At 48.6% G+C, this 15,450-nt stretch overlaps 1 protein-coding gene across 5 annotated transcripts in view; it reads right to left on the minus strand.

Annotated features, from left to right (window-relative positions):
* Positions 1-1,968: 1,968 nt before the first annotated feature.
* LOC134644460 (protein unc-79 homolog) overlaps positions 1,969-15,450 on the minus strand; it is a 37,605-nt gene continuing 24,123 nt past the window's right edge. For all 5 annotated transcript variants that reach the window (XM_063497536.1, XM_063497532.1, XM_063497535.1 and 2 more), the window contains 19 exons: positions 15,348-15,449; positions 14,843-14,959; positions 9,127-9,229; positions 7,258-7,398; positions 7,081-7,119; positions 6,841-6,953; positions 6,604-6,689; positions 6,047-6,220; positions 5,741-5,809; positions 5,550-5,660; positions 4,330-4,434; positions 4,147-4,224; positions 3,934-4,023; positions 3,659-3,834; positions 3,352-3,535; positions 3,040-3,243; positions 2,813-2,890; positions 2,669-2,710; positions 1,969-2,568 (listed from right to left, as the gene is read on the minus strand). In XM_063497536.1, coding sequence (XP_063353606.1) covers positions 2,380-2,568; positions 2,669-2,710; positions 2,813-2,890; positions 3,040-3,243; positions 3,352-3,535; positions 3,659-3,834; positions 3,934-4,023; positions 4,147-4,224; positions 4,330-4,434; positions 5,550-5,660; positions 5,741-5,809; positions 6,047-6,220; positions 6,604-6,689; positions 6,841-6,953; positions 7,081-7,119; positions 7,258-7,398; positions 9,127-9,229; positions 14,843-14,959; positions 15,348-15,449 — 2,201 coding nt within the window. In that variant the 3' untranslated portion in view covers positions 1,969-2,379. The remainder of the gene's footprint in view (positions 2,569-2,668; positions 2,711-2,812; positions 2,891-3,039; positions 3,244-3,351; positions 3,536-3,658; positions 3,835-3,933; positions 4,024-4,146; positions 4,225-4,329; positions 4,435-5,549; positions 5,661-5,740; positions 5,810-6,046; positions 6,221-6,603; positions 6,690-6,840; positions 6,954-7,080; positions 7,120-7,257; positions 7,399-9,126; positions 9,230-14,842; positions 14,960-15,347; position 15,450) is intronic.

Consider the following 15,450-nt stretch of genomic DNA (forward strand, 5'->3'; position numbering starts at 1 on the left):
AATGGATTCAAAACACCTCTTACAGAGCCTGCATTCTTACACTAGGTCGCGCAGACATGTTCCTATTTCTGTTTTAATTTGCACACCAGACCGTGATGTGAAACAAACAAGGGAGCCTAAACCTGTGCTGTACAGGCTGATGTACAAGAGCACTCAAGAGGAATGTTGATGAATTATAATGTGAATGAGGGTCCATCGAGTTCTCTGCCTTCCCTGCTTTGGATGTGCCACTTGACGGTAATGCAAATGGACACGCAGAGCAATTTAAACATTCATGCATTGTCCAGCCAGGGCGCTGTGGATTTCACTGTAATAAAACCAAAGTGACAGCACTAGGCGGGGGTACTGGGAATTGTCACTGTCTCAACAAGTTTTTCGAGGCTTTCCTTACAGCAAAAAGGTGCTGGAACACTGATTTTATTTTTTTTCAAACATTTGTTTTTACCAGTGTGCTGCTGAGTTTTATCTGCTGCTTCTATACCTCTGCTCTTTAATCACGAGATGTCACCAGCGCACACACCTGGTGATTCATTGTGCTGGTGCATTGGTTGTGTGAGAGAGCTTGCACAGTCCTTTTTTTAAAGCTGACCTTCACAGTCTTTGAGGACCCACTCACACCCTCTCTGCCCGCCAGGCCTTTGGTCAGTGTTAATTACCCTCAGCACCTCCAGCTGCCTACTCATCAGGTCAGCGCTCCCATATGGTCCTGCAGGAGGCAGGCAGGCAGGCGGCAAGCAGGGGTGGGGAAAGTGCTGGATACCTGTGGGACACTGATTACATAAGCTGCTGCTAATGAGAAAGGTTCTTTCAGAAAGGGCTGCGAGTTCAAACGATCACAACGGTGGCAGTGGCTGACAGATGCAACCCCAGAGCAAGGGGGACTTGATTAAACGCACGCACACATGCAGGGACACATGCGCACATACACACCTGTAGCTAACATCACTTTAATGCACACTCTCACACGTAGAGGCGCAGCAGGAAAGGACCTCTTTGATGAGCCATGGCTAGAGGTTGATGAGAAGGGGCACTGCAGCCTGATTCAGCTGGCTTGAGGTCACCGGGGAGTGTGCGCGCGTGTGTGTAAGTGCGTGTTCATTAGTCACATTGTGTGATATCATTATACTAGTGACTCATTTGGCAGACACCTCTCAACATGGGTCTTTCAATACCAGCTGCGACTAAAAAGTAATATTTTAAAGAATTTATGCGCAGATCAAATGTGACTTATTTTGGTCCGATAAGCTAATTTTTCCTCGCAGAATACATCTATATCAGCAGATCTATTTCATGCTAAATCCTGATAATGAAATCCTTGCAGCAGAAAAGATCAAAACAAAGATTAATGTGCTGTTCGGTTTTCGGGGCCTGCTGTCATGTCATCTGTTATTCTCAGACAAGAGCTTCATGGTAATACAGTTAGACCTCACAAAAATCCTTAATCACAACAAACCACATTAGGCCAAAGGTAATTGTGTTTGCTTGGTATATGCATGGGCCTATCTGTTTCGCTGCTGCCAATGAAGGGAGGGCTGGAGTAGGAGGAGGCGGGGTGTCTTTCCACTTTGGGGGTGAGGGGGGAGCAAACCGAAATAGTCTTGTTTACCTCCAATGTCTGGCTCCACGTTATCGAGTTACAAAGCTGCTGCCGCAACTCGGATTGGCCTCTGATCGATCTGAGCTGTGATGGCAAAAGGCAGCATGACTGACAGCCTGACAAGGATCTTAGCTGGGAGCTGGGTAATGCATGTCATGTCGTTTTCCCGTAGACACCTGAGGTTTTTTTCGCTCAGAGGAGTAGCCAGCAGAGCTGATTTTATCTCTCCGCCGTCCACATTATGGTAAGCTGGGCATTTTCCCCATCAGTCAGGACATCAAAGGGCAGAAAATGTCATATTTGAATTTTTAAAGGCTCAGCAATTCATTTGAAATGTCAAAGCGTCTCGATGTTTAGAAAAACTTGTACTTTTATTATTCGGCTTGCAACCAAGCAACTTAAAAAGTGATAGGTTATGAATGTCACAGAGTGAACATATCTATGATTAAACAAGCATTTGGTTTCAGGCCCTTGCTATTACTAACATGGGTCTGTGGAAATCCTCGACAGTCGTCTGACTCTTCAAATCTGTTAAATGCAACAAATTGGGCACCGAACACAGTTCTTCTACACAGTCCAACTCCAGTGTTAGTACTTTAAAATAGCATAGATTTACTGTACATATACTAAAGGTTCTGAAAAATGATTCATTTCAAACGAATCCCACACAGCATCACTTTATATAAGAGTCCTTTTTTTTTTATTTTTAAAGTCACTTTCAGCCAGAGCAGATGCATGCAGGCCTAGGGACCCAGGTGAGGCAGAGCTGACCACAGAACAGGTCACATGGGGTAAAACTGTGAAGCAGCCTCAGACGACTGGATCTCCACCTGAGCCATCTTGAACTGGGTGCACTGCAGCCATTTGCGCAGGGCAAACGGAGGGGCTCCGGACATCTGGCCCTGCAGACACTGGTGGTTCACCCTATTCTGGATGGCCTGAAGACGCAACTGCAACCCTGCAGACAGATGCTTACGACGAAAAGAAGAGAGAATGATAGTGTTTCAGTTTGAAATCATCAATAGTAATTATCATTAATCTGTATGATTAACACCTTTTAAAACCACTTACCTTAAGATTTGACTGAATCATGGGTAGCCACATAGGAATTAACTGAAAAAAGAAATGGAGATGAATAAATAAGCATTATTCTGCATGTTACAGAGACAATATACAGCACTGTCTACATGGAAAGACACTGGACCTATAGCAAACCTTGACAAAGATGGTTGAGTTGCATTCCTGCAGGGCCTCCATTAAACTAATGACATGAAGACACACCATCTCTACCATCTGAGAGACAAATATGAAATAGACTTAATTTTATGTAACATATTTACTGTTTACTCATAATATTAAAAGAAGAAAATCACCATTCTTCCACAGCGACAGTCCTGACTGTCTCAGACAGATGTTTGCAAAGGATACCACGCAGCACTTACAACTTTATTGTGAGCCATAAGCTGCAGGATGCTGGGTGTAACCCGACTCCAGAACTCGAGGCCCGTGAGGATGGCGCTGGAAGAAAACTCTGTCTGGTTCTGGTTCTGCAGGGAAGGAGCGGCGGCTGCCTGCTCGCAGTAGATGGTCCACAGCTGGGCGAACATGAAGGCGTGGAACAGGGAGCACATGTGTAGCACCGACGTCTGAGGATAAGGACCGAGACCAAAACTGAAAAGGCCATTGTGGTTGCCACAAATCGCATCTGGAAAAATCTGAGTGTGATCATTTGAAGAGATTTGTGTCTGCCAGACCTTCGACTGTTCTGGGAAGCCAATCAGGATGACGATAAGATGGTCTGCAATGTGGGAGCCAGCGTCGAGAGGGATGGGCATGCAGGAGGTGGAGCCCTGGTGCAGGGCACAGTGCGTCAGGGAGCCCAAAAGAAGCCAGGACAGCTGACGAATGTGGGACACACACTCAATGAATTCTTTTGGCCTAGAGAGAAAGAAAAAAAATGAAAATGAGTTCAACAAATCAATTAACAACACAGTGTGCAGATCTTCTTTCACCATTAATTTTTCTTATTAAGTCAGTCAGTCTTAGTCTCATCATTTTTACCCTTGTTGCATGGTGGATGGCGGATGATAAAGCCAGGGAAGATAACGCACGACAGCTTTGTTATCGCGGTGATTGCCTTTGCTGATCTCCATGGCTGCGACTTGTGCCAAGCCCACTTTCAGGTTGCCCCCAAAAGTGTCCTCGTGCAGTGGCTGACAACAAGCCTTCATATGGCTCTGAAGAGCAGATTTGGAGTGAAGAAAAGATAAGGATGAAAAAAAACACTCTACACGTGAGACATGTCCAAACTGTAAACTCACACAAAGAAGACTTACTTTAAGTTTGGTTAGTGTGTGCATATCTGCAATAAAGTCCAAGAGCTCACTTATATATTGCCGCATGCATTCCATTGCTGCCGTCGTGCACTGTAGAGAGAAACAGCAGTTTATCCTTTAGGAGGAATCACAGTGGAGCCTATCTATATTTCCTGCTGTTTTATGAGGCTGATTTTAATAAGACAGCGTAGCACACAGCGATTTAAGTCTCACCCCCGGCAGCGTTGAGATCATGTGCTTTTGGATGATGGTGGATTCCGCTAGCCGTGTGCCGATATCTGCACAAACAAACTGGCAAAATCCACATGGAGTTATAGAATTGCAGTCAGATTGAATTGCTGTGATTTTCTGGCTCTCGTAAACCAAGATGGATAAGAGAGATTTTTGTTTTTTTACCTGAACCAGAAGTAACAAGTTTGTGTCAGGCAGAGGAGACTTGAACTTGAGAGCCTGCAGGAGTTCTAACACCACAATGCGGGACATGTAGAACTTATCTCTCTCCTGGATGCGAGAAGATAGAGTGGAGTAAATGTACTGATGCAGCAAGACTGCCTTTTTCTATTATCACTCTGCCTTACTCATGCTGCGAGCAGAGCATAAACTCTGTAGCTTGAATAGAGGGGGAAGGACAGGCAGCGAGAGGGGAGGGAGGAAAGCCGGGGAGACAGAGAATAGTGAAAGCCGAGGAGTAGATTTAGGCCAGTCCAGATCTCTCCTCCCAGAGTCCCAGGCAGCTCAGATGAGGCTGTCAGGCAGCCTTCTCCCTCCCGGAGGACAGGCTGCTCTCTTTGTTCATCCCTTCCACACAAAGCCCAGCTGCCTGTTTACAAACCACACTGTCATCTTCTGACTTCCAGTTTGTCTCTCGCTTTCTTTTTGTAGTCATGTTTGCTTATGTTAGGAGCAAGCACATGATCTTCTGCTCATGCACAATGCAGAGCTTGCTTCTGACAGTTCTCACTGCGTGGCTTGCTAATGCACGTACCTGTACGCAGCACTCTCGTGATTAAAACTTAATGGAGCATGTAAGTTTGGAAAATAGCAAATTAAAAGGCCGTTCTTAAGCCACAAGGCTCCTCATCATACAGGGCGATGCAGAGGTGACAAGTGAATCGGCTCTTCCCTGACACCTCACCTTACCATTTAAAAAAAAAAAAAAACGGCAGAGGGTAAAGATCCAAAAGCAATCATTCATAGCAACTCTGAGTTTTGAAATGAGGATATTATAAGGTCAGGAATTAAAGCGGCTGTAAAAAAAAAAAAAATCAATACCACAAGAGGCATAAACCACGCAGTGCTGACAGTGGTGGAGGACTGAGGATTCATCTGTCCGAACAGTGCAGACAGCCCTGGCTCCATCGCCATCTGAGGCAGCCACGGAGAAACACACCATACATCCTCGGTCCTAGGACACCAACTAATCATGTTAATCAATACTGGCTGATTGCCTACTTAATCATCTGTGACACACGGCCACATTTCAGGCTGACTGAAGTGTCGGGGAAGTAGGTGTAGCACCAAAAAAAGTGATGAGTGAGAGAGCAGCAAACTGCAGATTAGTTTGAAGGGTTTAACTCTTTCAAGACTTCTTACAAGCTGCAGACACACAAAAGTACCTTATTGAAGGCTTTGTAACAAAGTCCACAGAGCTCCACAAGGTAGGAGAGACTGAATGTTCCATACTGGATGACAAAGCTCACCAGCTTGGAAAAGGGCTCCAGGAGACTCTGTGTCATGGAGGAAACAGAAATAGGTTAGTTATTAAAGGGCAGAAAGAGGAGACACTGACGTTCTGCTTTGAACTTACCCGAGTTGCATTTGTTGTTGGGATTTTCAGCAGGCAAATGATAATCCTTAAACTGGAATCCATAGGACACTAATGAGACACACATCGCAAAATAAGTTGACCTCTCCCCTGTGCTTGTGAGGGTTGCAAATGATTGCACACTAATTTGACCTCCAAGGTAAAAGTGTCAGAGTCAAATCAATTACAATTTTAAGACTCTGTCCTTTTGAACCCAACGAGTGCACCGCTGGATGCGTTTTCATCCGACAGTAATCACATTAAAGCACATAAGACCATGACTAAGTGCTCGGACGAGTTGATATCTACCTTGAGAGGAAGCACAGAGGGCAGTTTTGTGAGAAAGGTCTGGAACTGGTTGCAGATGGTTGTCCACAGGTTGCTGGGAGAGTCCATGGGGAGTGCCTCCATGAAGGTGGCAATGTTGTCCAGGCAGTGCAGCATTGTGCCCCCTGCTGGAAGACTCTTTTTGTTGTTCAAGCCCTGGGAGGCAGGGAGGCATAAACCATAAAAGGGGTTATATAATGACATTCTATAAGTGAAGATATTTCCATCATTTCACTCCTGATCAGTCACAATGCTCATGATGAGAGCAGTGGTTTTAGGACACTGAAGTACAGATGACTGCACGGATGAGTTCGTGCATCAGTAGGCTCTAATCTTGCCCATTTTTATTTAGATATCAGTAGAATAAACTAGCAGAGGAGTGCAGATCAAAGCAGGTTTCCTGAAATGCCCAGATGATGTGATGTTTAAGATGGGCCTACGCTGCACATGAAGCTGGCGACATAAAATCTTTTGCTTTGACAAGAGCTCCTCCTGCTGGTTGAATGACTCAACACATCAACGTGAAGAAAAAATCCCACCTCGAGAAGCATGTTGAGAGCAGCAACAGAACTGAGCTCATTGAAATCTATCAGAGAGGATGCAAGTGTTCTCAGAAAACTTCCATCTGTTAAAAGAAAAAGAAGGGAGCAGTTTGTACAATGGGAACTTGTGATATTAGATTGAATGTTTAAAAGTAACCACATTACAATAAAGTGTGAAGCTAAGTTTCTTTTCTATGACAAGTTCAAGCTGTATTTTCAGGTTTTAAAACAGACCTTTTATGTTGCTCTGGAAGAGCTGGGGCAAGATGCCGTTAGGAGCCAGCTGGTGAAACATACAGCGCAGGAACTGCTTGGCTACACCTGCTACATTCCCTGGGATCAACATACTGCAGGACATCACACGGAGAATGGCTGTGTTAGAAGGGCAGTCACACTTGACATATACTATTAAAGTCATCTATAAGCACAGTGAACATCTGCGCACATTGGTGTTATGGCTTTTATGTCTCATACCTCTCAGCTTGTCCAGAAAAATTGCCACTGGATGCCAACCTGAGAGAAGTCAAAGCAGCGGATTAGGACTCAGAGATGAATTATGCATGAGCTGTAAGAGTGAGTTATGAAACTTCATTTAACGGTGAAGTGCTGTGTGGATGGAGATTGCAGGGATGGTTACTGGAGCTGTTGTACCTGCCCACAGACTGCATGATGTCAAGAAGCATAGGGGCAGCCAAATCCGGGCTGAGGTGAATGAACATGGAAAGAACCACCACAGCGAGGCTGAGAGTCTCCTCATCATATTCTTCCAGAACAGCTGCACAGTCCCGACACCTGAGACATCACACGGAAATACACCAGGCTAGATTTAGCATAAAAGCAGATCTATTTTGCTCATTTTAAGATTCAGATTTTTTTTTTTTTTTTTTTTGCGACTCCACTAGAAAAGCTTTGCATTATTTAAAGTTCAGTACTGGGTCTGTTGCAGCCCCTTCAATCATTCACAGTCTGCAACAAGCTGTTTTAACTCTCCTCTCTTTAAGCCCATTTTTCTGATTGGCTGCCCTTCACAAACTGCTTGATCGGTGCTCACAGCCAGAGCTGTGTGCATTGGACGACCATATTAGTAATATCTCTTCTCTCTGAAATCAGGATAGAAAAAAAACTGGGTGAAATTGAGTCCTTTGAGCAGTCTGAGCCCTAAGCTTTTGGCTATTTTGTACCTAGTCATTATATGAAACTTTGACCATGTTTAATGTGAGCACGCACCACTGTAACAGCAGCCCTCAACACCTCCAATCCTATATAATCATCTGAAGCCTGTTAGAATATTTATTCTTTAAGTGTTACATTTATTAACTTTAACTAATCGAGTTGTGGCAGATGACCGCCCCTCCCTGAGCCTGGTTCTGCCAGAGGTTTCTTACTGTTAAAAGGGAGTTTTTCCTTCCCACTGTCTCCAAAGTGCTAGCTCATAGGGGGTCATTGTAGGGTCTAACTTACAATATAATGCGCCTTGAGGCGACTGTTGTTGTAAATTGGCACCATATAAATTGAATTGAATTGAAAGTTCAGCCCTTAAAAATGTAACCACAGTGTTTACAATAATGCAATAATAATGTACTTTTTTAAATTAAACTTAAAAAGAAATTAAAAGAATAAATTCCTACTTCCACTTAGTGCTGTTTGGCCAGCTGAGAAATTCAACTTCAATATGAAATAATGTCAAAATGTTTGAAGAGAGAATTATCAAAACTTAGGGAAAAACCTTTTTCCCTACGAAAATGGCTTAGACGCCCTTTTCTGCTTTCCTGCAAAGTCATCTTCAAAACATTGTTACTCTTTTACCCACATCTTTAAATATCCAGACAGGGAAGGAGCCACCCTGTTAAATTTACTGAGATCAACAGCAGAAGGTTTAAGAACCAATAAATATGTGAGAATGACTCAGTTCTGTAATGTGTTTTACAGCCTTGTGAACTGCAGGTTCTTAATGTGAATGATGTGATGAGGTTAAAGCCAGTTCTTTCACACAGAGGCGCGGCTGTTTCTTTCTACCGGCTGATTGCAGCTGCTGCTTCATCACTTGCAAAGCCAACAAGCAATGTGTATAACACTTCTTTCCAGACACCCTTTTTAACTTTTGCTTTTTAACTCCAGAGCGTGACAGAGAGCAGCTCTGATGCATAATTCCAATTCAACAAGTTGAAATAAAAAACTGCAAAAATTAGCTCTGTAGGGAATTTTGATGGGAATATTTTAGGATTTTTTCCAAAGCTCCTACAAAATCTGACATTCTGAATCCTTTTTCAGTTCTCTTTTAGTTCATACTGTTAATTAGTGGCAGCATTTACCCTGAAATAGCAGTTATACCACGTGGACATAATGTAAAGACAATGTGATTTCTGCTGTCACAGGATCTTGAGCACTGAGACTGAAAGTTAGTTTCTGGTTTTATTGTTGTTGGCACCAGTACAAATAGATTTGCAATTCTCCAATAAATCAATAATAGTTTGACTTTAATACAGCTCGATAGATATAGCTACTAAGTGATTGATTCACCGGTCAGACATCGTGGTAGGTTGCTCGTCAATGAACTCCTCGGGTGCAGGGACGAACATGCTAACTGTGCTCGGTGCTGAGAGGAGACTGGTCTTCGTAGGACCTACCACGGAAAAATATCAGTCATAAAATAACAGTTAGAGTAAAAATCACATCAAATTTCCTTTTCACCTTGTAGCACACAAGAAATTTGATTAAAGTTTAGATTCAGTGTATTTATTTTCAATAAGTAGCTCAAACAGAGTTTTTCAATATTCTGCCTGTAATGGGGCATGTACATAAGAGGGTTTTTATTGTAATTTAAAAGCCCTCTTTGTCATGGTAGGCTGTGTGGCAGGCAGGCAGGAGAGGTGGATCCAAAATGCAGGACTCAGACACGGGGAGTTCAACTTAAAGCGCAGCTTTATTGCTGGGACAAAACCTTGAATTAACTAAACTCACCAAAAAGACAACAAAAGACAGAACAGAGGAACTAAGGTCTGAAACACTGGAAAACAAAACTAAACCTGAGCAGATGACTACACGCAAGGAACACTGGAAACAGAACACACACAGCTAGTTGAGGGTACGACGCGACACTGAGCAGGGGCAAACACAGGGCTAATATACACAGGGAAGTAATCAGGGAATGGACAACAGAAGGGAGACACAGCTGGGAGAAATCAGGACTGACGAGACAGGGGGAACAAAGCTGCACACACTAACATGAGGCACACTCCTTCCTAAAACACGAATAAACAGAAACATGAAACTCTAGATCATCAGCAGCAGCACTACAAAAGAATAGGAAAACAATCCATAATACAAAATAAAACCAAAATATACGAAACTCAAAATGCTGGGTCAACACTGACCCAGAACCGTGACAGTACCCCCCCCTGAAGGGCTGGCTCCAGACAGCCCAACAGGAAAAACAAAAACGCCCCAAAACACAAAACCACCCGACCAGGGCGGGCGGCGGGGGCCCAGGACGGAGGGCTCAGAACAAAACCAAAACGTCCATCACATGAACGCAGAACAGAGTCCAACACAAAACGTCCACGAAAAGCACAGGGGCCCTGGAAATTAGTCAAAACAAAACAGGCGGGCCAAAAACAACCATGGGTTGCAGGGAACGGAGTCCAGAAACATAGTTCAGGGGGCCAACCCTGGTCCCGACAGTACAGGAGCCAAGGGGAAAGCAGTTCAGGTGGCCGACCGTGCGCACGGCAATGGCGGCGACGGGCAAACAGTTCAGGGGGCCGCCCTCGACGGCCATGATGCCGACTCCGAGGCCTGGAAAGCGGCCAACAAAGGCGAGGAGGCGCAGGTCGAGCTGGCTCTGACAGCAGAGTTGCCACTGCAGGACCAGGCGAGGCTGGAACAGATGCTGAGGCCGCAGGCGGCGAGGACGAAGGCTCGGAGGCCGCAGGCGGAGCGGGTGAGGCTGAAGCTGTTACTGGACCAGGCGAAGCTGAGGCCGGACCAGGCAAGGCAGGACCAGGCGGCAGCGTGGCAGCTGCGGAAGCCAAAGAAGCTGATGATGATGCTGGACCAGACGAGGAAGAGGACACGGAGGCTGGACCAGACGAGGAAGAGGACACGGAGGCTGGACCAGACGAGGATGAGGACACGGAGGCTGGACCAGACGAGGATGAGGACACGGAGGCTGGACCAGACGAGGATGAGGACACGGAGGCTGGACCAGACGAGGATGAGGACACGGAGGCTGGACCAGACGAGGATGAGGACACGGAGGCTGGACCAGACGAGGATGAGGACACGGAGGCTGGACCAGACGAGGATGAGGACACGGAGGCTGGACCAGACGAGGATGAGGACACGGAGGCTGGACCAGACGAGGATGAGGACACGGAGGCTGGACCAGACGAGGATGAAGACTCGGAGGCTGGACCAGACGAGGATGAAGACTCGGAGGCTGGACCAGACGACGCTGATGAGGCCGCAGGTGACTGCGTGGAAGCCGGACCAGGCGACGCTGATGAGGCCGCAGGTGACTGCGTGGAAGCCGGACCAGGCGACGCTGATGAGGCCGCAGGTGACTGCGTGGAAGCCGGACCAGGCGACGCTGATGAGGCCGCAGGTGACGGCGTGGAAGCCGGACCAGGCGACGCTGATGAGGCCGCAGGTGACGGCGTGGAAGCCGGACCTGGCGACGCTGATGAGGCCGCAGGTGACGGCGTGGAAGCCGGACCAGGCGACGCTGATGAGGCCGCAGGTGACGGCGTGGAAGCCGGACCTGGCGACGCTGATGAGGCCGCAGGTGACGGCGTGGAAGCCGGAGACGAAGAGGCCGCAGGTGACGGCGTGGAAGCCGGAGACGAAGAGGCCGCAGGTGACGGCGTGGAAGCCGGAGACGAAGGCACTGCAGCTGGCGGCGTGGAAGCCGGAGACGAAGGCACTGCAGCTGGCGGCGTGGATGGTGAAGCTGCAGCTGGCGGCGGCGTGGAAGCCGGAGGCGCTGCAGCTGGCGTGAATGAAGAGGTGGCAGCTGGCGTGGAAGCCAGAGACGGAAGCGCTGCAGGCGGCGGCGTGGAAGCCGGAGGCGGCGGCGCTGCAGGCGGCGGCGGCGCTGCAGGCGGCGGCGTGGAAGCCGGAGGCGGCGGCGCTGCAGCTGGCGTGAATGAAGAGGCTGCAGCTGGCATGAATGAAGAGGCCGCAGCTGGCGTGAAAGCCGGAGACGGAGGCGCTGCAGGCGGCGGCGTGGAAGCCGGAGACGGAGGCGCTGCAGCTGGCGTGAATGAAGAGGCTGCAGGCGGCGGCGTGGAAGCCGGAGACGGAGGCGCTGCAGCTGGCGGCGGCGTGGACGCCGGAGACGGAAGCGCTGCAGCTGGCGGCGGCGTGGAAGCCGGAGACGGAAGCGCTGCAGCTGGCGGCGGCGTGGAAGCCGGAGACGGAAGCGCTGCAGCTGGCGGCGGCGTGGAAGCCGGAGACGGAGGCGCTGCAGGCTGGACGGATCCCTTGGACCCTCCAGCGATGACAGGAAGCAAAGGCCGGAGCGGTCCCTCGGACCCTCCAGCGGAGACACAAGGCAAAGGCCGGAGCGGTCCCTCGGACCCTCCAGCGGAGACACGAGGCAAAGGCCGGAGCGGTCCCTCGGACCCTCCAGCGGAGACACGAGGCAAAGGCCGGAGCGGTCCCTCGGACCCTCCAGCGGAGACACGAGGCAAAGGCCGGAGCGGTCCTTCGGACCCTCCAGCGGAGACCAGAGACGAAGGCCGGAGCGGTCCCTCGGACCCTTCAGCGGAGACACGAAACGAAGGCCGGAGCGGTCCCTCGGACCCTCCAGCGGAGACTAGAGACGAAGGCCGGAGCGGTCCCTCGGACCCTCCAGCGGAGACTAGAGACGAAGGCCGGAGCTGTCCCTCGGACCCTCCAGCAGAAGCCATGACCAAGCCAGCAGTCATGGAGGCCACTAGCTGACACAGTGGCGACTGACAATGCACTGAGCACTGGCTCCGCCCAGGCAACGCTGACATGAGGTGGTACTCAGGGGGCTGCTTAAACTGCAGGGGTCCAGAATTAGCTGGGGCCTGACACCTAGCCTCTGGGGAAGCCCTGGAGTGGCAAACTGTACCAACGGCGGCTAAACCCTGAAAAGTACACTGAGAAGACGTGAGACTTCCTCCCTGCGTGGAGTGAACGGGTGAACCTGGTGGTCCTGGGGCCTGAACTACAAGTAACGGTGACACTGGAGGCGCAGGGGCCTGGACTACAGGCGACACTGGAGGCGCAGGGGCCTGGACTACAGGCGGCACTGGAGGCACTGGGGCCTGGACTACAGGCGGCACTGGAGGCACTGGGGCCTGGACTACAGGCGGCACTGGAGGCACTGGGGCCTGGACTACAGGCGGCACTGGAGGCACTGGGGCCTGGACTACAGGCGGCACTGGAGGCACTGGGGCCTGGACTACAGGCGGCACTGGAGGCACTGGGGCCTGGACTACAGGCGGCACTGGAGGCACTGGGGCCTGGACTACAGGCGGCACTGGAGGCACTGGGGCCTGGACTACAGGCGGCACTGGAGGCACTGGGGCCTGGACTACAGGCGGCACTGGAGGCACTGGGGCCTGGACTACAGGCGGCACTGGAGGCACTGGGGCCTGGACTACAGGCGGCACTGGAGGCACTGGGGCCTGGACTACAGGCGGCACTGGAGGCACTGGGGCCTGGACTACAGGCGGCACTGGAGGCACTGGAGACTGAACTACAGGCGACACTGGAGGCACTGGAGACTGAACTACAGGCGACACTGGAGGCACTGGAGACTGAACTACAGGCGACACTGGAGGCACTGGAGACTGAACTACAGGCGACACTGGAGGCACTGGAGACTGAACTACAGGCGACACTGGAGGCACTGGAGACTGCACTGAGGGTGCAGCTGGGAGCACTGGAGACTGCACTGAGGGTGCAGCTGGGAGCACTGGAGACTGAGCAGAGTGTGAGTGAGCGACTGACACTGGAGACTGAGTGGAGAGTGGCTGCGTAGGACAGTGAGGATGCAGTCTCTTACTGACGGGAGGATCGAAGGATTTGGTTAGTCTTGATTGGAAAAGATGCTGACGCTGAGAACACCAGGCTGCGAGGGCGTCCAGAAGGGCCGCGGAATCTTCCTTGCCTGGACCACCCATGCCAAACAGCTCAAAGCAACACCTGGCTCGCAGAGCTGCTATTATTTGAGTTAGTCTTTTAATGTCCAAAAAGCTGGCTGTACAAAGGGTGGAAGACAGAAAGTTGTCAAAAAAAACAACCTGAATGAGTCTCTTGGGGGTGTTCTCAGCGTGGATAACATCCCGGCAATAATTCCACAGCTGCGCGAGGAACAGTGAGTCTGCTGGATCCATTTGGTGGTCGCGTCGTTCTGTCATGGTAGGCTGTGTGGCAGGCAGGCAGGAGAGGTGGATCCAAAATGCAGGACTCAGACACGGGGAGTTCAACTTAAAGCGCAGCTTTATTGCTGGGACAAAACCTTGAATTAACTAAACTCACCAAAAAGACAACAAAAGACAGAACAGAGGAACTAAGGTCTGAAACACTGGAAAACAAAACTAAACCTGAGCAGATGACTACACGCAAGGAACACTGGAAACAGAACACACACAGCTAGTTGAGGGTACGACGCGACACTGAGCAGGGGCAAACACAGGGCTAATATACACAGGGAAGTAATCAGGGAATGGACAACAGAAGGGAGACACAGCTGGGAGAAATCAGGACTGACGAGACAGGGGGAACAAAGCTGCACACACTAACATGAGGCACACTCCTTCCTAAAACACGAATAAACAGAAACATGAAACTCTAGATCATCAGCAGCAGCACTACAAAAGAATAGGAAAACAATCCATAATACAAAATAAAACCAAAATATACGAAACTCAAAATGCTGGGTCAACACTGACCCAGAACCGTGACACTCTTACATCATCAGTCCTTTTACATCATTCCTAAAATAATATAACTGACTAAAATTTGCTAAATAAAAAAGATGTAAATTTGATGAATCACATTTTATAGTCAGTTTTCAGTGTAATTGCTAACCTACAAATGGCTATAAAAACATATAAAAACATCACCATCTATTAGGAGGTGTTTTACTATCCTCTTCTTTTAATTTCAGTTAACTCTCATGGGTGTCTGGTGTTCTTGCATGTGTTATTATGTCACTGTCTCCTCAAAACGTTATAACTGAAAAATGTCTACGGTGACTGACCCGTCTCCCAGGTGCAGATGTTGTGTGGTGCGCTGGACTGATGCTCCAGCTGTCTCTTCATAAGCTGGCTCATGGTTAAAGCTCCCAGAGAGCCTCGTTTCACCTGCCGGTACTGAGCTAGAGGTCAGAGAAAGACAAGAAAACAGTACCTGGGTTTAACTGTCTGTATAACTCATTTCAGTCTAACCAATAAGGGTTAGACTTTAAGTCATTTAGCCCTAGTCCTGATTAACTAAACCATTATTATAACAGATTCAAGTGACACTAGTTAGAAATTAAAGCTTAAAACATTACATATTGGTATTTTTTCCTGTGTTGTTAAAAAATCTATATTATGTGATGTTAATTTAATATTTCAAGCTCCATTACAAAATTGTAAAAAGTGAATCAGAGACAAACATATAAATAATAGGTTATGGTATATTAGACATCGCACTAGTAATACACAAAAAACAATTTAACTGAAGTCGGTGAGGAGATGATGTAGTGAGTTTTTGGCTCCTACTTGACACTGAAGAGCGATGACTTGTTTCAGGTATAGCAGCTTCGAGTGTTGGTGCTGAGGCAGATTCTCGTGGCTTTTCCAGGGTAGACATAACTTTGTGATC

Source organism: Pelmatolapia mariae, linkage group LG16_19, assembly GCF_036321145.2.
Source record: "Pelmatolapia mariae isolate MD_Pm_ZW linkage group LG16_19, Pm_UMD_F_2, whole genome shotgun sequence".
NCBI lineage: Eukaryota > Metazoa > Chordata > Actinopteri > Cichliformes > Cichlidae > Pelmatolapia > Pelmatolapia mariae.